Raw genomic sequence first — 18,727 nt, 5'->3', positions numbered from 1 at the left:
AAACATAATCTAAAGAAAAAATATATATAGGCTACCATAAAATCACATGAATAACATGCACCCACGTACAAAAAAACAAAAACAAAAAATCACCCTTGTAAAGTTTCTCTCACTCTCCCCTCTCTCTGTAGGCCCACTTATGTGTATAATTTCTGGCACCCTTTTGTTTTTATTAGCGTGAATAATAATAATAATAATAATAATACTAACAATAATAATAATAACCAGGTACTTGGTAAAGGTCTAAACAATATGAAAATGTTTCATTTCTTATTAAGCCCCCTGCATATTTGAAAAATGCACCCCCCCCCAAAAAAAAAGTTATTATGGAATTTTATGGGGGGGGGGAAATTATTGTCATGTAATTAATCATTGGAATTATTTTAAATATACTAACTGACACAATAAAAACAACTTTTTAAATTAAAAATAAATAATTTAAGACGATGGGAAAATACATCATATTACACTGTATATGATTTCTATACATACAATAATTCTTGAATATTTTCAGATGCATTTATACTAAGGCTGCCCGTTTAACGCGTTAATCTAGATCGATTAATTACGCGCAAATTAGTGCGTTAAAAAAAATAACGCAATTGATCTCAAGTGGCAAGTCAATGTGCAAGCATTAGAAATTTGGCCCATTGAAGGACCCGTAGCTGTAGTCTTTAGCGGCGCGCCAGTAGAGCAGTGAACAGCAGCAGACATGCACAAGAGAGCGAGGCAAATTTACTTGGATTTAGATTAAAGCTGTCATTTTGACGGTTCTATTCATTTCAATGTACATATTTCACGTTGCCGGGACCCGTAGTTGGCGGCGCCACTGGGCAAGTGCCATTCAGCACGGAGGCTGTGGTTTTGGATACAAGCTAGTTCACCGTGGCAGATAAAAAACTATACTACAGAGGAGACTTGACAGCTACATTCTGAGATGAAGCTGACAGGTAGCCGTGTGTACCGCTCCACTGGAAGTTGTGACGCAGTTTAAGGTATAGTAAAAGCCTATAGTAAAAAAAATAACAAATAAAAGGCTGCTAGATGTGACAGAGGCATTACAAGCCCGATAATAGAAATCAATAAAGGGTCCACTACCCGTCTTTATTTATTAGGGGCTTTGTTAGCTACTCAAAACAGTGAGTAATAACCATATTCGGCTCAAAATGACGGCTCCGAGCGATCTAGTTTTTAAATCTGGTAGTGCTAGTTTCTTAAATGGCAAGTTTATTTATAAAAAGAACAAAGTTGTGTGTTGTCAGATTCTGTAACCTGGTTTGGGGTGGGTTTTGATTTAAGGAGTTGATACTGTAGCCCCAGTTTCTCTTTTGGGTTTGAGTTGTTATGACCCAGATATTGTAGTTTTAGATTTTTGTTAACCTTTCCTTCTAACCTCCAGTTTTTTAGTTTAGCTCAAAAAGCACCACAGCTATTATCAGTTCATCTCGTGCCATCCATACATCGAACCTCAGTTTGTGGAAGTTTAGATTCAATTTTGTTAAATTTTTAAAAAATCTTTTAATATAATGCCTGGCCTAATTGGTTAGTTGATGTGCTTATACTTATTCTTTTGAATTTATTTATCAAGTACACTTCAACAATAAAAATGTGGATTTCAAATCTTCTCTTCTTGTTTTATTAATAGATTAGTCGTGCACTAACAATCTTGTAATGTCCTAGAATTCAAATTCATTATTTGGGGACCTTCAGCAGATATGAGGTTAAAATAGATTAATTAGATGAATTAAACATCCTGTAAATAATTAGCTTAATAAGTAACATTGTAAGAGAGGGAGAGAAAGAGAGAGAGAGAGAGAGAGAGAGAGAGAGAGAGAGAGAAGAAATTGCTTATGAAAATAAAGAAAATGTGAGTGCATTCATGCTCAAAGCTGTTAACCGAGGACGCGTCCGGGTCATAGCGGCTGTCAGCGATGCGTGATGCTTAATCAACTTTAATTCGAAATAACTAATAGTAATGATAAGAAGTAAAGGCCAGTTGTGCTCTCCCTCTATTTATGGCTCCTTTCACATTGTTCATGCCCTCCGCTTCTCTCTTTTATATCTCCTCCATCGCCTCGATGCCTTTGCCTTTATTTTCTTGTCTGTAGTGAGCCCCTCCCACAAAAGAAACTCCCAGGGCTGAAAGTGTACTTTGAAGAGCGACTAGCGCATGTACGTGTGTGCGCGTGCGCGTTGCGGTTCCACACACTCACACGTTGAAGAGGTTTAATCCAATGCGATAGAGCCGTTTACGATGTGTGTCAGTGGAGAGGGTGGGCGAGCGACAGGATGCCGGATCCTGGCATCGATCCCTGGGCAGGGAGACCACCAGGGCCTGCAGGGCATCGGGGCCGGTGCCCGCCGCCAGCTGCTGCGGGTGGGTGTAGTGGTACTGCTGGTACTGTGTGTAAATCTGGGCCGGCTGCTGGTCGGACTGCGCCGAGGTGACGATGGCGGTGGAGGTGGACCCGCTTCTGTCCGTGATGCCGTCCCCGATTAGGGCGCCCCCCGCGAGGGGCACGGCCGAGCCCCTGCGCGACCCCGGGTCCAAATTCTCCAGCTCCTCGCTGGGAGGCGGCGCGGGGAACTCGGGCTCCTCGGCGGACTCCCCTCCGACGAGGCCCATCCCACTCAGCGAGGTCTTCCTGCTGCCCGCCTCGCCGCTGGCGTTGCCCAGGGAGGTGGTGGTGGTGGTGGTGGTAGCGGAAGAGATGGTGTAGGAACTATTGCTGTCGATGTGGACGGTGACGTCCCGGAAGGCCATGAGCAGGGAGCTGGCGCTGCGGGGGAGGCAGGCGCTCTCGGCGGCGGCACGGAGGGCCCCGGGGTCCATCAGGAGGCCCTGACCTTCCGAACTCTCCGATACGCTCCAACCACGGAGCGCCTCGTCTATCGACTGGGCCAGCGAGTGAAGCTAAAAGTACAAAAGAAAATGATTTGAAGACTCTGAACAGATGTGAATTTGAGTGCCACGACAACAAGAGCTATAAAAATGGATGGATTTTTTTTGTCACCTTGATACATTGTGGTACACATACCTGCACATTTTAAAAAGGAACAGTCACTAGGGTGTCTAATAATGATGAAGTACATTGGTGCAGAATAAAGGACAAAAAAGGACGCCTACTCCCAGCAGGTTAGTTAATTATCTGCCCTTTGTAAGACCAGTGGGTCTAAATGAATAGCGACAGTGTCTCAGTAATTAGATCATGTGGAAACAAGCGTCTTCTTTTTTTTTATTATTTAAAAATGATATGAGAGGAAGGCGTCACCTGATTCAGGGATTTAATTAGATTTTATTGTCAATGTTCTACTGTTTCCAGATCAAATAGTGGATCAAAATGCTGTTTCTTTCTCTCTTTCTCTTTCTGTCAATCTCTAAAGTAGTGCTAACTAAAACAATTTTGATGAATATATACCCATTAAAAATTATAGCATTAATTCTGGAGATTAATTTAAATCAACTCAATCCATTGACGGCTATTGACGTCAAAAATAAATTAGAACTATTTCTATTAGTTAATTTTTTTCCACTTTTGTTAACAAGAGTATGAAAACCTAGATTTTTTTCATTGTATATTTAGAACAGATATCACATTTATGATTAATCGTGAGTTAATTATTGAAGTCATATGATTAATTACAATTAAAAACGTAATTAATTGCATGAATACGAGTTAACTCATGATAAATAACATTTGATATCTGTTCTAAATGTACAATAAAAAAATTATAGGTTTTCATACTACTAAAAATGTTAAACTAATAGAAATAGTTCAAATGATTTTTTTACGTCTATAACCGTCAATGGCAGTGAATGAGTTAATTAAAGTTAACTCAGTAAAAATAAAAATAAAACTCAGTGGCAGAAAGATGAATAAACATCGACTATAGGTAGTTTTATTTTCTAATTTACTTGCTTGATGCTTGTTGGAGAACTCTAAAGCACTTTGCAGATCCGTTGTATTTTGCAGGAGAAGTATTCTACTCAAAGATCAAAGAAAGCTAGAATAGTCTTTGATTCTAAATATACTTTCCATTTGCTGATTTTACTCCAGTAAATAACTGTTACAAGCTTTGAAGAAAAAAGTAGAAGCCGAAGTAGAAAAATGTGATTAATCGCGATTAATTGTGGAAAATTGTGCGATTAGTTAGTTTTAAAAAATGTAATCGTTTGACAGCACTAATACACATCTATACGCATCATACATTTTCTATATATGCATGTATGTTAAGATTAAGATTCACTGATTGTCACACCCACACGGGCAAAATGTATTCTCCGCATTTGACCTGGCCAGGGCTTGAACCCACGACCTCCCAATCTCAGGGTAGACACTCTACCACTATTTCACTGAGCTGGTATGTTTGTATGTATGCATATGTGTGCCTACGTATATACAGTATATACTGCAAGGTTGTTAACAAAATAATATTTAAAAAATCAAAAACAACTACACTATACTATATAACTTGATTTTAAATGTTTTTTCCCCCCCAGTTATTACAGCACGGCCATTAGTTGGAAGAAAGCAAGTCGAACAGTTGAGTGGGAGTTGTGGTTGTTTTAATGTGTGTCAAGAAGTGATGCTAACTAGCAGCAGCCAATAAAAAAAGCGCCACCAGATGATGTTACTCATAGTCTCCTATGCCGCTAAATTAATAGGAAGCAGGATTAAAAATGTTTTAATGTAACTCCATTCATCTTACTTGTTCGGAGAAACAGTCCTCCAACTGTGAGAGCGAGGGCCCGGGGCTTTGGGAGGGCGCCGGTCCCGAGATCAGAGGGGCGGACGCGGGAGACGGGGGAAGGGAAGTGGAGCGACACGGCGGAGGCGGCGGCGTCTTGGAACGGAGTGGGATCTGCCCCCCTCCCGGATGGAGAGAGTAACTGTGTCTCTGGGTGCTATTGCGGTTCCGTCCCGACGGGCTGTGTTGGCGCAGGGAGATCCGGCGGGGTAGCTTGCTCTCCGAGAGCGAGTTGCGGATCTTTTGGAAATTTTTGCTGAGCTGGTACTGACGGAAGGCGGTCTGGATGCGGCGGGCGGCTCGTCTGGCGATGAGGTGGCCTCCGTACTTCTGCTCCAGGTCTTCTATCTGGAGAGAGGAAGGCAGAGTTAAAAAAAAAAAAAAAGGGATTTCCATTTGGAGGAGACGTTAGTCAACAGTTACAGTATTTATTGTATTGTCCTTCAACAGCTTATGTGGCTCAATGGGCCTTGAAAAGGAGGATGGCAAAGAGCAAACATTATGTGTACCTAAGGTTTTATATCTATCTAATGCTGTGTTTTCTAAACTTTATTGAGCCAAAGCGGATCCTGTGCAGTGCTAGTGGTATGATGTACGAGTTTTGAATCAAGTGAAATGCCATTCATCTGTTCCAGCCCCCGAGTAAACGTATGCATGATGAACAATTTATACATATATAGAGTTTCACAGTTATAACCAGCCCAGCCAACTCTGACGTTGAAAATAAGTAGAAAAAAAGCGTGGCAAGTTAGCCTCACGCATCTGTCCAGAACACCTGTTTCCAATTGGGAGACGTTTGCCTGAATTCCTTAGTAGTGATTTGTCAAAGCACAAGACCTAGAATTCGTCCCTGAACGACTTCTGCACACTGAAGCTACAATTTCTGCTGAGTAACAAGTCGCTCGAGACAGTTTGCTCAGCAGATAGCTTGCTGTGTGCGTAATTTTTCAGTGAGTTTTCCGCCTCACGAATCTTTGAAATGACTAACAGTTTTTATGTTGTTCACCTCGAGGTAAAACAAACTCACTCAGCTGCATGCTGAGGGCAGAAATTCAGGTAGACAACCAAAACGCATCCTACGTGATTTCAAAATGGCTACTCCCAGAGAAGTTGTCAGCAATGTAAGAGGAACTTCCGATTTTAAGAACATGGATAAACATCTTAATTGGATTTTCTTAGAGACAACAACAAAATCGGACTGGACAGAGAGGCCTACAATCCGTATAGTGGATACTGTATCAGGCATGTTAGCATGCTAATCCCGTTTTGCGTACCATATGTAAACCACTTACAACGTGGAAAAATCTGAAGGCCTCTTCAAGCATAAACATGACCAAAAATAATGCATACACAGCGAGCTAGCTGCTGAACAAATGGTGTGGAAGGGACTTTTTGCTTAGCAGATAGCTTAGCAAACCGAATGGCTGCTGCGAATTAACATGATCGATTTTTTTTAATGATCCTCAAACTTTGACAAAAAAAGCTTTGGCCTTCATTCATTAGCTTAGGAAAAAAAAATGTTGGAATTTAGTGTCAGCTATCTGTCTGTGATACCTGCTCCGGATTGAGGTTCATTTTGACAAATTTCCCAGTACGAGCCCTGGAATTTGCTGGAAATGGCTGCTTCAACCCAAAATTGCTGACTTCCTTTCCAATTCCGTGCATGGGCCCTTGACACTTTTGGTGAATCTTGTGATGACAGACATGTCCACCCAATTTCATGTTCATCGATCAAATTGGTTTCAGCAGCTAATATGTTTTATAATAACTTTCCAGGGAACGGGTGAGTGAGTTTTTGGGGAGTCATGTGCAAGATGTCTAAAAAAAAGAAATACGTTTTCACCAAGATACACAGGTTTGGTAGATATAGATATACAGTATATCACCGGAACAAAACTGACCATTTTTATCTTTGTAAAAGCAGGACACATTGGTTCTGATTTCCAGGCGGGTCTAGTGAATTGTCCCCAAAAAGTTGCACTGCCAAACTTTCTAGCAAAGAAGACAAATCAGAGCAAAAGAGAAAAGGAGGACAGCCGACGCACATCATGAGAATACCCCGCAAAATGTACACACACACACACACACATAGAAGCCGAAGCCGTTATTAGCTGTTACCATAGCAACCTAGCATCTTTCATGCTCCTGTCGCTGTGGATGTTGAGACACTGGTGTTCGCTTTTTTTAAAACTCCCTTTCATGTGTCAACAGAGACAGAAATAGATCTGAATGGGCTTCTTCTTTTGCAGCACGCAATGTCATTCTCGCACCCTCACCACCCTACACCCACTTCCACGCATGTGCCCCCCTCACGCTCAAAGATAAACTTCGCTCCATCTCTCTCCTGCCAAGGGCGAAACACATACCCCAATATGAGGGGCCGACAGGGACATAATTCAGTTTTAAAGTGGACCCCCACTATTCACAAAAGCCGCAAATAGCAAATATCCACATATAATTTACTCTCATTGTAAATGCATAGCATTTTTTTAACCCCTTAAAATTATTGGGAGGAAAAACAGGATAAGCGTTTTTGAAAATTGGGGGTAAAAAAACAAATTTTAAATATATTTAAAAATCTTGTGCCGAACTGTGAGCATTTCTTACACATTTCTGAAATGTGCTCATAAAATATACTGACATGCTCTCACACACTGCTGCAAGGCTCCCATAAACACTCTCGCAAGACATACTAAAACACATGGGTATAAAATAGTAGTAAAATGCTCTCACACGTTATATTGAAATGTGCTAGGTTTCCACACATACTGAAAGGGTAAAAGATTACTGAAATGCATATTTCTGTACTGTATACTAAATTACAGGAATGCATTTCAGTATGATGTATGAGAGCACCACTGTATATTGTATGACACCGTTTCAGGAAATTGTAGGAACGTTTCAGTGTAGTATATGAAAGTACAAAAGCATGTCTGGATGAAGTGTGAGAGCATCTCAGTATTTCATAGAGCATATTAGCATAATTGTGAGAGAGCAATTCAGTATTGTTGTAGAGCATTTCATTATGTTGTGTGAACAGTTCAGTATATTAGATAAGAGTGTTTCATTATGATGTGTGAGAAAATGTCAGTGAGTGAGAGTGTATATGTGTGTAAGCTGTTCAGTATATTGAATGAGAGATTTTTAGTATTTGTGTGAGAGCATTTCAGTATGACGTATGAGACAATTTAAGTATAACACATAATATTTAAGTAACTCATGAGAGCATTTCAGTATAATTTGTGAGAATTCCTCAGGTGTGTGCCTGTGAGAGCATTTCAGTTGTATGTGAGAGGTAACCTTGAATTCCAATGTGTCCCTGACGGCCTGGAGAAGGACGTACCTGTTTGTTTTTGTTCTCCAGGGAGATCTCGTACTCGCTGGGCCCCTCCCGCTTGGCTGCGGTGGCCTCCGCGTCGCGTCCCCCCGAGGACGAGCCGTCCTCCAGGCTCAGCAACCGGCCACTGTCGTGGGAATAAGAGCGGATAGCGATCAGCGGTCGCCTCCGTCCATGACCTTCAAAACACATCTGTGGAGTGTGTAAGTGTGTGCGTGTGCGCGTGTGTGTGTGTGTGCGTGCGTGCGTGTGTGGTCTTGTTTTTGTTACATAGTGGGGCCAACATTCTGGGATTTGTGAGGCCCACCCGTCCATTTGGGGCCATTTTGCTGGGCCCGACAAGTTTAGACCCCTTTTTGAGGGTCAAGACTTGGTTTTAGAGTTTAGGTTTGAATTGGGTTATGGTTGAGGTTAGGGTAAGGAATAGGGGTAGGCAATCATTTTTTATGGTTAGGGTTAGGGGGAGGGGCTAGGAAATGTGTTATGTCAATGAGATGGCCCCACAAAGATAGTAAAACAAACCTGTGTGTGTGTGTGCGTGCGTGTGTGTGTGTGTGAGGAGCAGCAGGTGGGAAACGATTGCTGGAGGCCATAGCAGAACACAATTTCATCACAGTTTGCAGCAAATCTTTTCTCAAGCCTTTATCAGGATATTGCAATCATATAATTTAATTTCATTATGTGCAGTCCTATTATGTATTATTATCTATTCTATTTATATTTTGGCTGGACAGAAATGCAGCAAGTAGCTCCCGAGGACACCTCATAAAAAGATAACCAGTAAAATTGTTTTTTTCCTAGTCGTCGCTAGGCAAGATTTGTCATGTTCACCTCATGAGCCACTGAACGAATAGTCGAATAGCATACCTAACTACACTTCAAAAACAGCACTCTGCTCTGTATTGCATATATTAAAGCACACACATCGGAACCAATGGCCCTAATGCAGAGTTTCAGCTGGCGCCGTGGTGTGTAAACGCTCTGTGTTCAACTTCTTAGCATGAATTATAGCAAGAGAATGAGAATGTCTGCATGCGCTTGTGAGACACAGTGAGACAATCTCCTCAAAGTCAAACATGACTTGCATAAAAAGTAGCAAGATAACTTAATCAGCCTCTGCAGATGTTTTGCAAACAATCATCTATAACATGAGTATGGAAAATTTAAAGTCTGTTTGAATGCAGCTTTAACAAGGTTTATTGTGGATGCCTTTAAAAATTCCCTGTCCTCTGTTTCTTTTTTTTAATCCCAGTTTGCATCCACCTGACTGACTATCATAGTTCCACTTTTCTATCTAAATGGATCAACTTGCTTCTAAAATTCACGCCTCCCGGGTTCAAGTGTTCTTTTCATTCGTTTATCTTTCAAATACACTTAATACTTTGTCATTTTCCCATAATTTATCTTTCAATTTACTTCATAAGCATTCAGCTATTAGCATTCAGCTTTCAGCATTCCCACACAATTTCTGCAGAAATTGCACTTAGTTCTAGTTCTTAACTCATTCACTGCCATTGACTATTTCTATTAGTTTAACATTTTTCCCCCACTTTTGTTAACAAGAGTATGAAAACCTAGAAGAAAATTATTGTACATTTAGAACAGATGTAAAATTTGTGATTATTCGTGAGTTAACTATTGAAATCATGCGATTAATTACAATTACAAATTTTAATCGCCTGACGCCCCTAATTTTTAATAATCTTTTCTTTAAAAAAAAATATATATATTTAAAAAAAGATGTCTAGGTTTTCATACTCTTGTTAACAAAAGTGGAAAAAATGTTAAACTAATAGAAATAGTTTAAATAAATTTTTGACGTTTATAGCCGTCAATGGTAGTGAATGAGTTAAATGTCATTGTTAGAAATGCACTTCAAATTAAGTGGAAATAGGTGTAATTTTTATGTTAAGCAGGGTTGTCAGTACTTGATGAATGCAACGTAATGCAATGTAATATACTTTAGTAGCAAGTAAGATACTTTTTCAAGGTAACTGTGGCAACAATGGTCAGTAAAGTGTTTCCATGTACCGGTAGTCCATTCATCACTTGAAAATGGAGAATCTTCACCGAGCCAAACCGGCAACTCATGGGCAGAAAAACATCGCAACTTAACTCATCTTTATATGGTCGTGAGGGTTGAATTCCAGCAGAACCACTGTTACATCACAGTTTGGCAAAATTCAGAACATTTTGGGATAATACACGGCTCACAAAATATTTAATTGGTAATGTAATTTCACACTTGATTGGCAGGCAGGCACTCTAGAGATACGACTATTTTTATGCGAGCTATTAAAAAGACAATTTTCCATAACATGTCCTTTGTGAGCTCTGATTTTCATTTGACAAATATTATATTGTGATTGCTCGCCTCCCTGTCCTCAAAACACTTCTTAATTCATTCAGAGTGTATTCACAAGTGTAACACACTGGAGGCTGAACAACAATAGGCAGGTTAAAAATCCTATTCAAAGCGCGCACTCGGAGTTCCTCTTGTTATTGTTGTTATCTAGCCAATATCCCGCTCAGAAATAAGGCCACGAGAGAAGCATTGTGTCTCTCGAATGAACTGGAGCGAGTCAGGTTCAGTCGCAAATAGAACGGAAAGGCGGCGGAAACAAGAGGAGGACGCGCAATGAGAAAGCGAGCGCCGAATCAGAATACATTAGAGTACATTAGAATACATTAGAGGGTTTAAAAAGCAAGAGTTGAGCAATTTATGCATCTGACTGCAAAAAGCTTCTGTAATGCTCTGTGAGACATCCCCCCACCTACTCACAGGCTGCACGTGGGACATGAGGCACAAGTGGACATCTGTCAAAAAATATTCGTCAAAGAAACACATTTTTAAAAATACATATTTTATTTAGTAGTTGGTTGAATAATCATATATATTTACATTCATTCCAAAAGAGCATGATTAATTATTTTATTTAAAAAAATTAATTATTTTATTGTTGCGTGATTCAGTATTTTTTCTAAAATAATTACAATTAAAAAAATGCATCCAATTAAACAAATTTAACAATTTAACTAATTAATTTAAATAAATAATACTATAAAAAAGTAACATGTTAGTTACCGAAATAAATGATTTTACATGCATATTTGACCTATTTTTATTCATCACATTAAATCTTTTTTGGATTTTTGTGAATCGTAGAATAATATTTTTTTGTAAAATACTCTTGTTTATAGACATATTAAATAATATATTTATTTTATGAAAAAAGGTTAATTATATTAAATTAATTATAGATAATCTAGTTGATACTTGATTTATTTATTTATTAATAAATTACTTATTTCATGTAAAAAAAAATGCTTATTTTATTCATGTTATTAAAGATGTAGTTAATCATTGACAACACAATTCACAATACAATTTTCTTACAATTTCCTTACAATTTTATACATTCAACAATATTACATTAACGTTTATATTATGAAATAATTGGTCAACAATTATAGTATATATAATTATAAATAATATTTTTTTAAATTATAATAATTCTTATTTATTATTTAAAACTTTATTTAACTTTATAATAAAATGTATTTATTATTTAAAACCCTATTTTTATTTATCACATTGTAGATTAAATAAAAAAATAAAATAAAATAAACTAATTAATTATAAATACATGAATCATAAATAATCCTGCAATAATATCGATATTAATTTTGACATATTTCACTCAAACACAATTTTTTTTAACCTCATCGACATGATTTGACACATGTCCGTTAAAAAAAAAAAATCTAATTTAAGTCCATCCCAATTATATACAGTACAGTCGAGTCCTGCACTGCACGTACACAATACATTTACATACATGACCTTAGCGCGGGAGGAAGGGTGATTACTTGCGCTGGAGTGGATGAGTCACGTTATGGTTAAACACAGTGCAATGTCACGTGATGCCACGTTAACGTTAAATGTCTGTTTCTCATCATCGTGGTCGACTGAGCACATTTTCGCCGCTATGTGTGTGTGTGTGTGTGTGTGTGTGTGACAGTGCGGTCATCTCAACAGAGGAAGGAGAGAAACACCAGAAGGAGACCCCCAAATCATAAATGTTTGTCATGAGATGGATGTTATTATCTAAAAAAATAAAAGTGCCGAATTTCTCACCCGACATAAGGCTGCAGAATGTAATAAGATCCCTCATAAGCTCCGCAAATTGCAAGTTGATCAGTTGAGATTGAATGCTGATACAGTATAAGCCTCTGAACACATTCAATGGGATATTCATTGTACAATTTCAGTCGCTGCCAAATGTGCAATCTGGATTTGATCAGGAGGAAATTTGACTTCTGATCCTGTGTATCTGTGAAAACCTATTTGAATCAGAAAATTGTTGAGTCTTGAGGTAGACACCTCAAAGAATTCACATCACTCATTTAACCAAATGATTGGAAGCAGGTATCCTAGATAGATGAGTGAGGGTAAATTACGGTGCTTTTCCATGCCACCCAATGATAAACATATAAATGTTTATTTTTGAGGATTTGCCATGAAAATGTGAGTGTGAGCGCTAATTCACTGCAGCTGGGATTATGATGCTATTTCCTCATTTTGATATGTTATTGCAAATGTTTTGCTGCCGCTTGTAAATCCAATTTGCTATCTGAAGATAATGAAAATAAAGGGAAAGCGTACACACGCCCACACGCACATACACAAACAGCACTCAAACACACACGTCACCTCATCGCTGTGCTACAAAACCCGCAACTGTTTTCTTGTCCCCCCCACCCCCCCACCCCGTCATCGCCGGGTTGCTAGGGGCGATAACGTATTGACAGTATTGACTAAGGCCTGCGTGCTCAATAACCTCGAGGCCCTGATGGCTATTTGTTACAAAGTGTTGAATGTGGCTGCATCTGTGACCACAAGTGAACACACAAACACACACCATAATGTGCGGTCAGCTGCACACAGACCAAAATGTCATTTGGTACGATAATAAACCTTCCGTAACGGCCATGTTGGAGCCTTACAATGACTTCTGACGGTTGCCCGTTTACAAACAAGGAGACAAAAGGCGAAGAGATCATTCCATTTATTGCGTTAGCATTAGCATTAATTTCAACAAAGGCGAAGAATCGAAGCGTGTAAACAAAGGACGACAATGGAGGAGTTTCATTTGTTAGTGTTCCAGTCCAAGCCTTTCTTGCCCTCCAGGCTAACGTAGCTCCTGCGCTTATCTGCGTAATACAGATGTGAGTCAAAGTCAAATTGTCAGACCTCACCGTTGCTGCAGTTATGGCCGACAGGGACTCTTAGATTTTATATGACCGCTATTTTGCTCATTTATGTATTTTTGTGCTTGCTTATCCCAACAGATCTTTGGATGAGAGACGGAGTGCACCCAAAACTCGTCACCAGAAATCGACATGGAATATAATGGTGATGTTTGAGGCACCGACGGCTGCTCATCAGGTAAACTGATCCCCTCTCTTATGATTTTAATTGATTGTATACATAACAAAAAAAATAATACAACATCAAACCGGTAACATTTCGTTTTTTAGCAGTACATACTATTTGGGCAGGGACGCGAGGGGATGACTAAGGAGTGAAGTTAGGCTACATTTAGATCTTGCTAGCAGTTTCAAGACGATATACTCTAACTTTAAGACAATAGAAGCTTGTTCTCGGAATGTGGGGGGGAAGCCACAGTACCAGGAGGAAAGCCCCGCAATCACGGGGAGAACACACAAACCTTCCACATGAAGGCTGGAGCCCGGATTTGAATCCCCTAGCTCATGTGCTAACCACACATAAGCCATGTGATAAATATGTGATTTGATTTCTGCAGTATCATTTATAGTATTCAAACACTGGATCAAACAAGCAGTTGCTGTTTCTTTACTATCACCAACTACTGGCCTGGCATGCATATTACAACCTTTTCAATCATTTGTGCAGGTCTCTCTGTACGAGCCAACCATAAAAATAAAAAAATAAACTTCCCCAAAATACATGCATGCATGTAAAAAAAAGTTTTTTGTATCTCACATACAATTGGTCCACCTTACCTAGAGGCGGCGCTTGCGTCAGCCTCAGGATGCTCCGGGGCCGGGCAGCAAAACTGATGCAGCACAGTTTCGCTTCTGCGAACCAAAGAGGAAACAAGAAAATTATTTGTTTGTCTGTTTGTTTTGCCAGCATCCTGCCAACCAGCTCACACCAAAAGTTCTGGAAAAAGAGACTTTCATTAAACTCCTCGGGATTATTTGGCACTGATCCCTTAGTAAATACCCTATGTGGGTCAATTCCGGGCTGAGACTGCTTACAGTGCGTTGATACTAGCGTCCAGATGTTGATACCCGCGACGCATCACTCATCGCTGTGATTTAGCCGTGTTCCTGAAACAGTGTGACAGATGGTCACTTGCAGCTATTTCCCAGCACTTTCATTCATATTTGAGTTATGATATCTGGGCTGGAGACAACCTCATAAATACTTTTGAAAGATTGTCTCACCTTTGAGGTGCGGTAGTGAGCATTAAGTGTACTGGAAAGAGAGGAGGCAAAAGTACTCACACTCAACTGAAGTACAGATACTTGTGTAAAAAAAAAAAAAAAAGGCTTTAGTAAAAGTAGAAGCAGGGGCTTCTAAAAGTAAAGATTAAAAAGTATAGACGGCAGGATATGTCAAAAAAGTAAATAAAAGTGGGTCACGTGATGGAAAGTTCTGGATCATTAGCCTGATTTGCTAACGTTGTACATAAGCTACTTCATAAGCTAATATGAAGAGAACCATGATTTCCTCTGTTGTTTTAGTTACATATTCAATACAGGAAAACATTTGTCTGACATTGGTCTGGCAAAACTACAAAAAGAAGATCGATGCCGGATACTTTTGCATATTCCTTAAAAGGGAAGTCAACCCCCCCCCAAAACCTTTTGACAGTAATATGGTCTATGCAGCTTCACTAGTCTAAATATAGTATTCTAGTTAATATTGTGTTAGTGGAATATTAGCTATCCATCTCAGGGGGTGGCCATTTTGCCACTTGCTGTCGACTAAAGATGACATATGCTGCTTAGGTCTCAGGTAACAACCAATCACAGCTCAGCTTCAGAAAACAGCTGAGCTGTGATTGGTCATTGCCTGATCAACATTAATGTCATCTTTAGTCGACAGCAAGTGGCAAAATGGATGGATTTGCTTCATAACTCATATTCCAAAAATGTAACATTAATAAGAATGTCATGTTTAGACTAGTGAGGTCACCTATAACATATTGTCAAGAAATGTTTAAGTTTAACTTCCCTTTTAAGAAGTAACATTCATTCTCCAACCCTATGAAGTAACCAAGCAGAAACTGTTTGGGAAAATGCTCCATTTTGGATTGCCTTACACACTAGCTTGTTATCAAAATACAACCAGATCAATGAAAGAACGTTTTGTCCAGGAGTGTCTTTATTATTCGCCATTGTTACCCTGACAACAACTGCAGTTGTCAGGATGATTCCACCACAAATAATCCACTTCCCAATACAGCTGTCTGTAATATAAATACTCAAGTAAACTACAAGCATCTGAAAAATCTTCTTAATTAGAGTAATAAAATATTTGTACATGCTTCACTGCCCTCTAGAATAGAAACATCCCCATGAATACTTTTGATGGATTGTCTCACCTGAAGGGATGCTGTACGTCTCCCAGCATTAAGTGTACTGTAAAGGTCTGCTTTTCAGAGATGGCCTTTCTCCGCAATACATGCATTCTTGTTTGACTGCGCTGCAAAAGCGTCTCCTGACCTGCACTCAGCATATTGTATGTGACGCAAAGTCACAGTGACAGGCAGTCAGAGTCAATGCCAGGACTCACACTGACAGTCGCAGCTATAAAAAGATTCCTTTTCCTCCACAACTTCCACATCCAGAAGGAAACTACACAGACATCAGTCCATTTCCTACAGTGCTCGTCTTGTTCGGGGGTGGCGCGTGACTTGAAAGGTGGGGATCGCCCCTGGACTGGCCGCCAAACAGCCATTCACACTTACATACACACGTATGGACAATTTAAGGAGACAATGACCAGGCTTGGGGAGTAACGGAATACATGTACCGCCATTACGTAATCAGATTACATTTTTTTTTAAACTGTATTCAATTACAGTTATAGGAAAAAACGTGTAATCAGATTACAGGTACACTTATTAAAAATGGGGATTACTTCGAGGGATTACAATTTCTACGATGAGAGAGAGTGCGAAAGAGGGCGAGAGAGAGAGAGAGAGAGAGAGCGCATGCACGCCCGCGCGCGTGGGACCGTTGCTACATGTCGGGGAGGTGGGAACGAACGAACTGACTAGTCGTGTCCTCCACACGCGGGCAGTTTGAAAAAGCTTCACGGACGGGAGGAGGAAATGGCGACCGGTATTCAGTGGAACTTACTCGGAGCAAAAGTTTGATGTCACGTATCATCATCGCTCTATCTATGTATCTATCTATCTATCTATCTATCTATCTATCTATCTATCTATCTATCTATCAAACTGTGAGGTGTGGTTGCTTTCAGTGACAGTTCGAAAACAGCATATGGCCTCAATCAATCAATAGCCTACATGTTTTTTAATTACACAAGGATGTTTGCTATTTGTAGGCTGCCCGGGTCCCTATCACCCGCAAATAGCAGGGGCACATTGTATAGAATATATATAGTGGTGATATTTATTTTGATTTTGTCTTCATGAGCATACTTAATATTGGAGTAATCCAAAAGTAATCCAGTTACATTACTTTAATATCATGGTACTTGGATTACGTGACAAACTCCATTTTTTAGCAGGTAACTTGTAACTGTAACGGATTACATTTGAAAAGTAACCCTCCCAACCCTGACAATGACCCAAACTGGCATGTTTTTGGAAGTGTGAGAAAGCCGGCATACCTGGAGAACGTGAACACGCCACACATGAAGGCCTGAACCAAGAATCGAATCTGGGACCTCAGAACTGTAAGGCAAACATGCTAACCGCTACTCCACCGTTATTCATACAAGTTCTAAAACCATCTAGATGAAGCAAAATGCGAGGAGAGAGACCTTCAAGACGGATTTGTAAACAATGACTAAATGCTAATTAGTTGTTTGTTTTTTTGCGTTTGATTAAACTGCCAACTGTAAGTGGAATAACACAAGTATGATTATTACTCATGTGGTAATCCAAAGTTTAACCACAAGATGTAATTCCATTTATCTGATTATTGGTAGCACGCGGGTTAATCGGGCTGACTGACTGACGCTAATTAGCTTGGTTGCTTAAGATAACTCAACAGTGCACTTAACTCACCTTTCTTTTTAATTGTCATGTCTCTTGGAGCAGCACCACAAAGAAAGACAGAGATTTAAAAAAAAAAATCTATTTTGAGATGAAACAATTGTTTTCAGATGTTTACAAAGTCCCCCTCCCCCCCAGGGGCCCGTTCACGGAGCGTAAATGACTCGTCTAATCAAGAGGAGACAGCTACAGAGGCAGGAGGGATCTTAAATGTACTCGTATAGGAAATGTCACTTCCTGCTGCTGAGGAAGTCGGCGTGATAGAATGAGCTCTTTCCGTAGACAGGTGCACGTGCACTTGGAGTAAAAACTGCCACGTCCTCGTTTTCGTGCCAGGACAAATCTAGTTTACTGTATTTGGGAATTTGGGAGACAGCATTGCGTCTGGCTTGCTGTTCCGATGGACCGAGGGTGTTTTCTATTACATACACGACACACCCGGTGCGAGGGTTATCACGATACTAACATTTCAAACTCAAATAGCGATACCCAGGAAACTACTCGATACCATTTTTGATACCGTGGCGATTAAAAAAAAAAAAAAAAAGACAAATAATTTTAAAATGCATAGAACAATATTGTATTAACATAACCGCCAATAAATAATCAATTAAATAAAGTTATGAATAATCAGAAAATAAAAAAATACAATCACTTTTTCACATGCAATTAACACAAATGAAAGAATACGCCATATTAAAAAAATGCCACAATGACAACATTTTTGGTTGTCTGAGGTAAAAACACACAGGAAACATCAATAAGGAAAAAAATGAGGAGGTTAACTATACAAGTAATCAGAACTATATTTTTAGGTAGTAAACTACATGGAGAAAAAAACAATCCGTAAAAATGAACATGAAATGCTGCAGTTGCACTCAGCTACACCTTTTTTTAAAAGGCTAAAACTGAAAAGTTCCAATATCTATTAAGACATAAAAGGATTTAGAAAGTGCACTTTATTCTATGAATGACTGTCTAAGCTTGTCGTATCACTGGTATGACATGAGGCACAACTTGAAGCGGCAAGCAGTACACGAAGCTAACCGTGAGCCCGCGGCTAAGGGCGAACAACAAAACAACAGTCACTGAGCATAAAGCTAACCGAGGTAGCCGGCTAATGGCTAATAACAAAACAACAAGGCATTTTTCTTTTTCTTGTCCACCAAGACTCGCTGGTTTAGCCCTCCTGGCTGCGGGTGGCTGTCTGCTGAGGCTGCGCTGCTAGTGGAGCGTGTGCGGCTAACGCTGCGGGAAAGCTACAACGTATCGAAAGTGATACCGTATCCGGATACGACATGTTAGTATCGATACTTTGAAAGGTATCGATATTTTGACA

At 39.6% G+C, this 18,727-nt stretch overlaps 2 protein-coding genes across 6 annotated transcripts in view; one reads left to right on the top strand and one right to left on the bottom strand.

The window, feature by feature from the left end:
• Nucleotides 1-18,727, bottom strand: part of iqsec3b (IQ motif and Sec7 domain ArfGEF 3b) — a 50,701-nt gene that overhangs the window by 25,029 nt on the left and 6,945 nt on the right. For all 4 annotated transcript variants that reach the window (XM_086074657.1, XM_086074658.1, XM_086074660.1 and 1 more), the window contains exons 2-5: nucleotides 14,135-14,209; nucleotides 8,093-8,213; nucleotides 4,711-5,097; nucleotides 2,214-2,914 (exon numbers count right to left, since the gene is read on the bottom strand). In XM_086074657.1, coding sequence (XP_085930783.1) covers nucleotides 2,214-2,914; nucleotides 4,711-5,097; nucleotides 8,093-8,213; nucleotides 14,135-14,209 — 1,284 coding nt within the window. The remainder of the gene's footprint in view (nucleotides 1-2,213; nucleotides 2,915-4,710; nucleotides 5,098-8,092; nucleotides 8,214-14,134; nucleotides 14,210-18,727) is intronic.
• washc1 (WASH complex subunit 1) overlaps nucleotides 689-18,727 on the top strand; it is a 32,582-nt gene continuing 14,543 nt past the window's right edge. Inside the window, exons 1-3 of one of the 2 annotated variants that reach the window (XM_086074666.1) lie at nucleotides 689-995; nucleotides 8,114-8,289; nucleotides 13,439-13,535. The gene's annotated coding sequence lies outside the window, so the exon portion shown is untranslated. The remainder of the gene's footprint in view (nucleotides 996-8,113; nucleotides 8,290-13,438; nucleotides 13,536-18,727) is intronic. The other variant, XM_086074667.1, reaches the window with a different exon arrangement.

This window comes from Leptonotus elevatus, chromosome 4 (genome assembly GCF_054856555.1).
Source record: "Leptonotus elevatus isolate MCC_2025b chromosome 4, RoL_Lele_1.0, whole genome shotgun sequence".
Taxonomy (NCBI): Eukaryota; Metazoa; Chordata; class Actinopteri; order Syngnathiformes; family Syngnathidae; genus Leptonotus; species Leptonotus elevatus.
The sequence above is the reverse complement of the archived record's forward strand: the minus strand, read 5'-3'. Positions and strand labels throughout refer to the sequence as shown.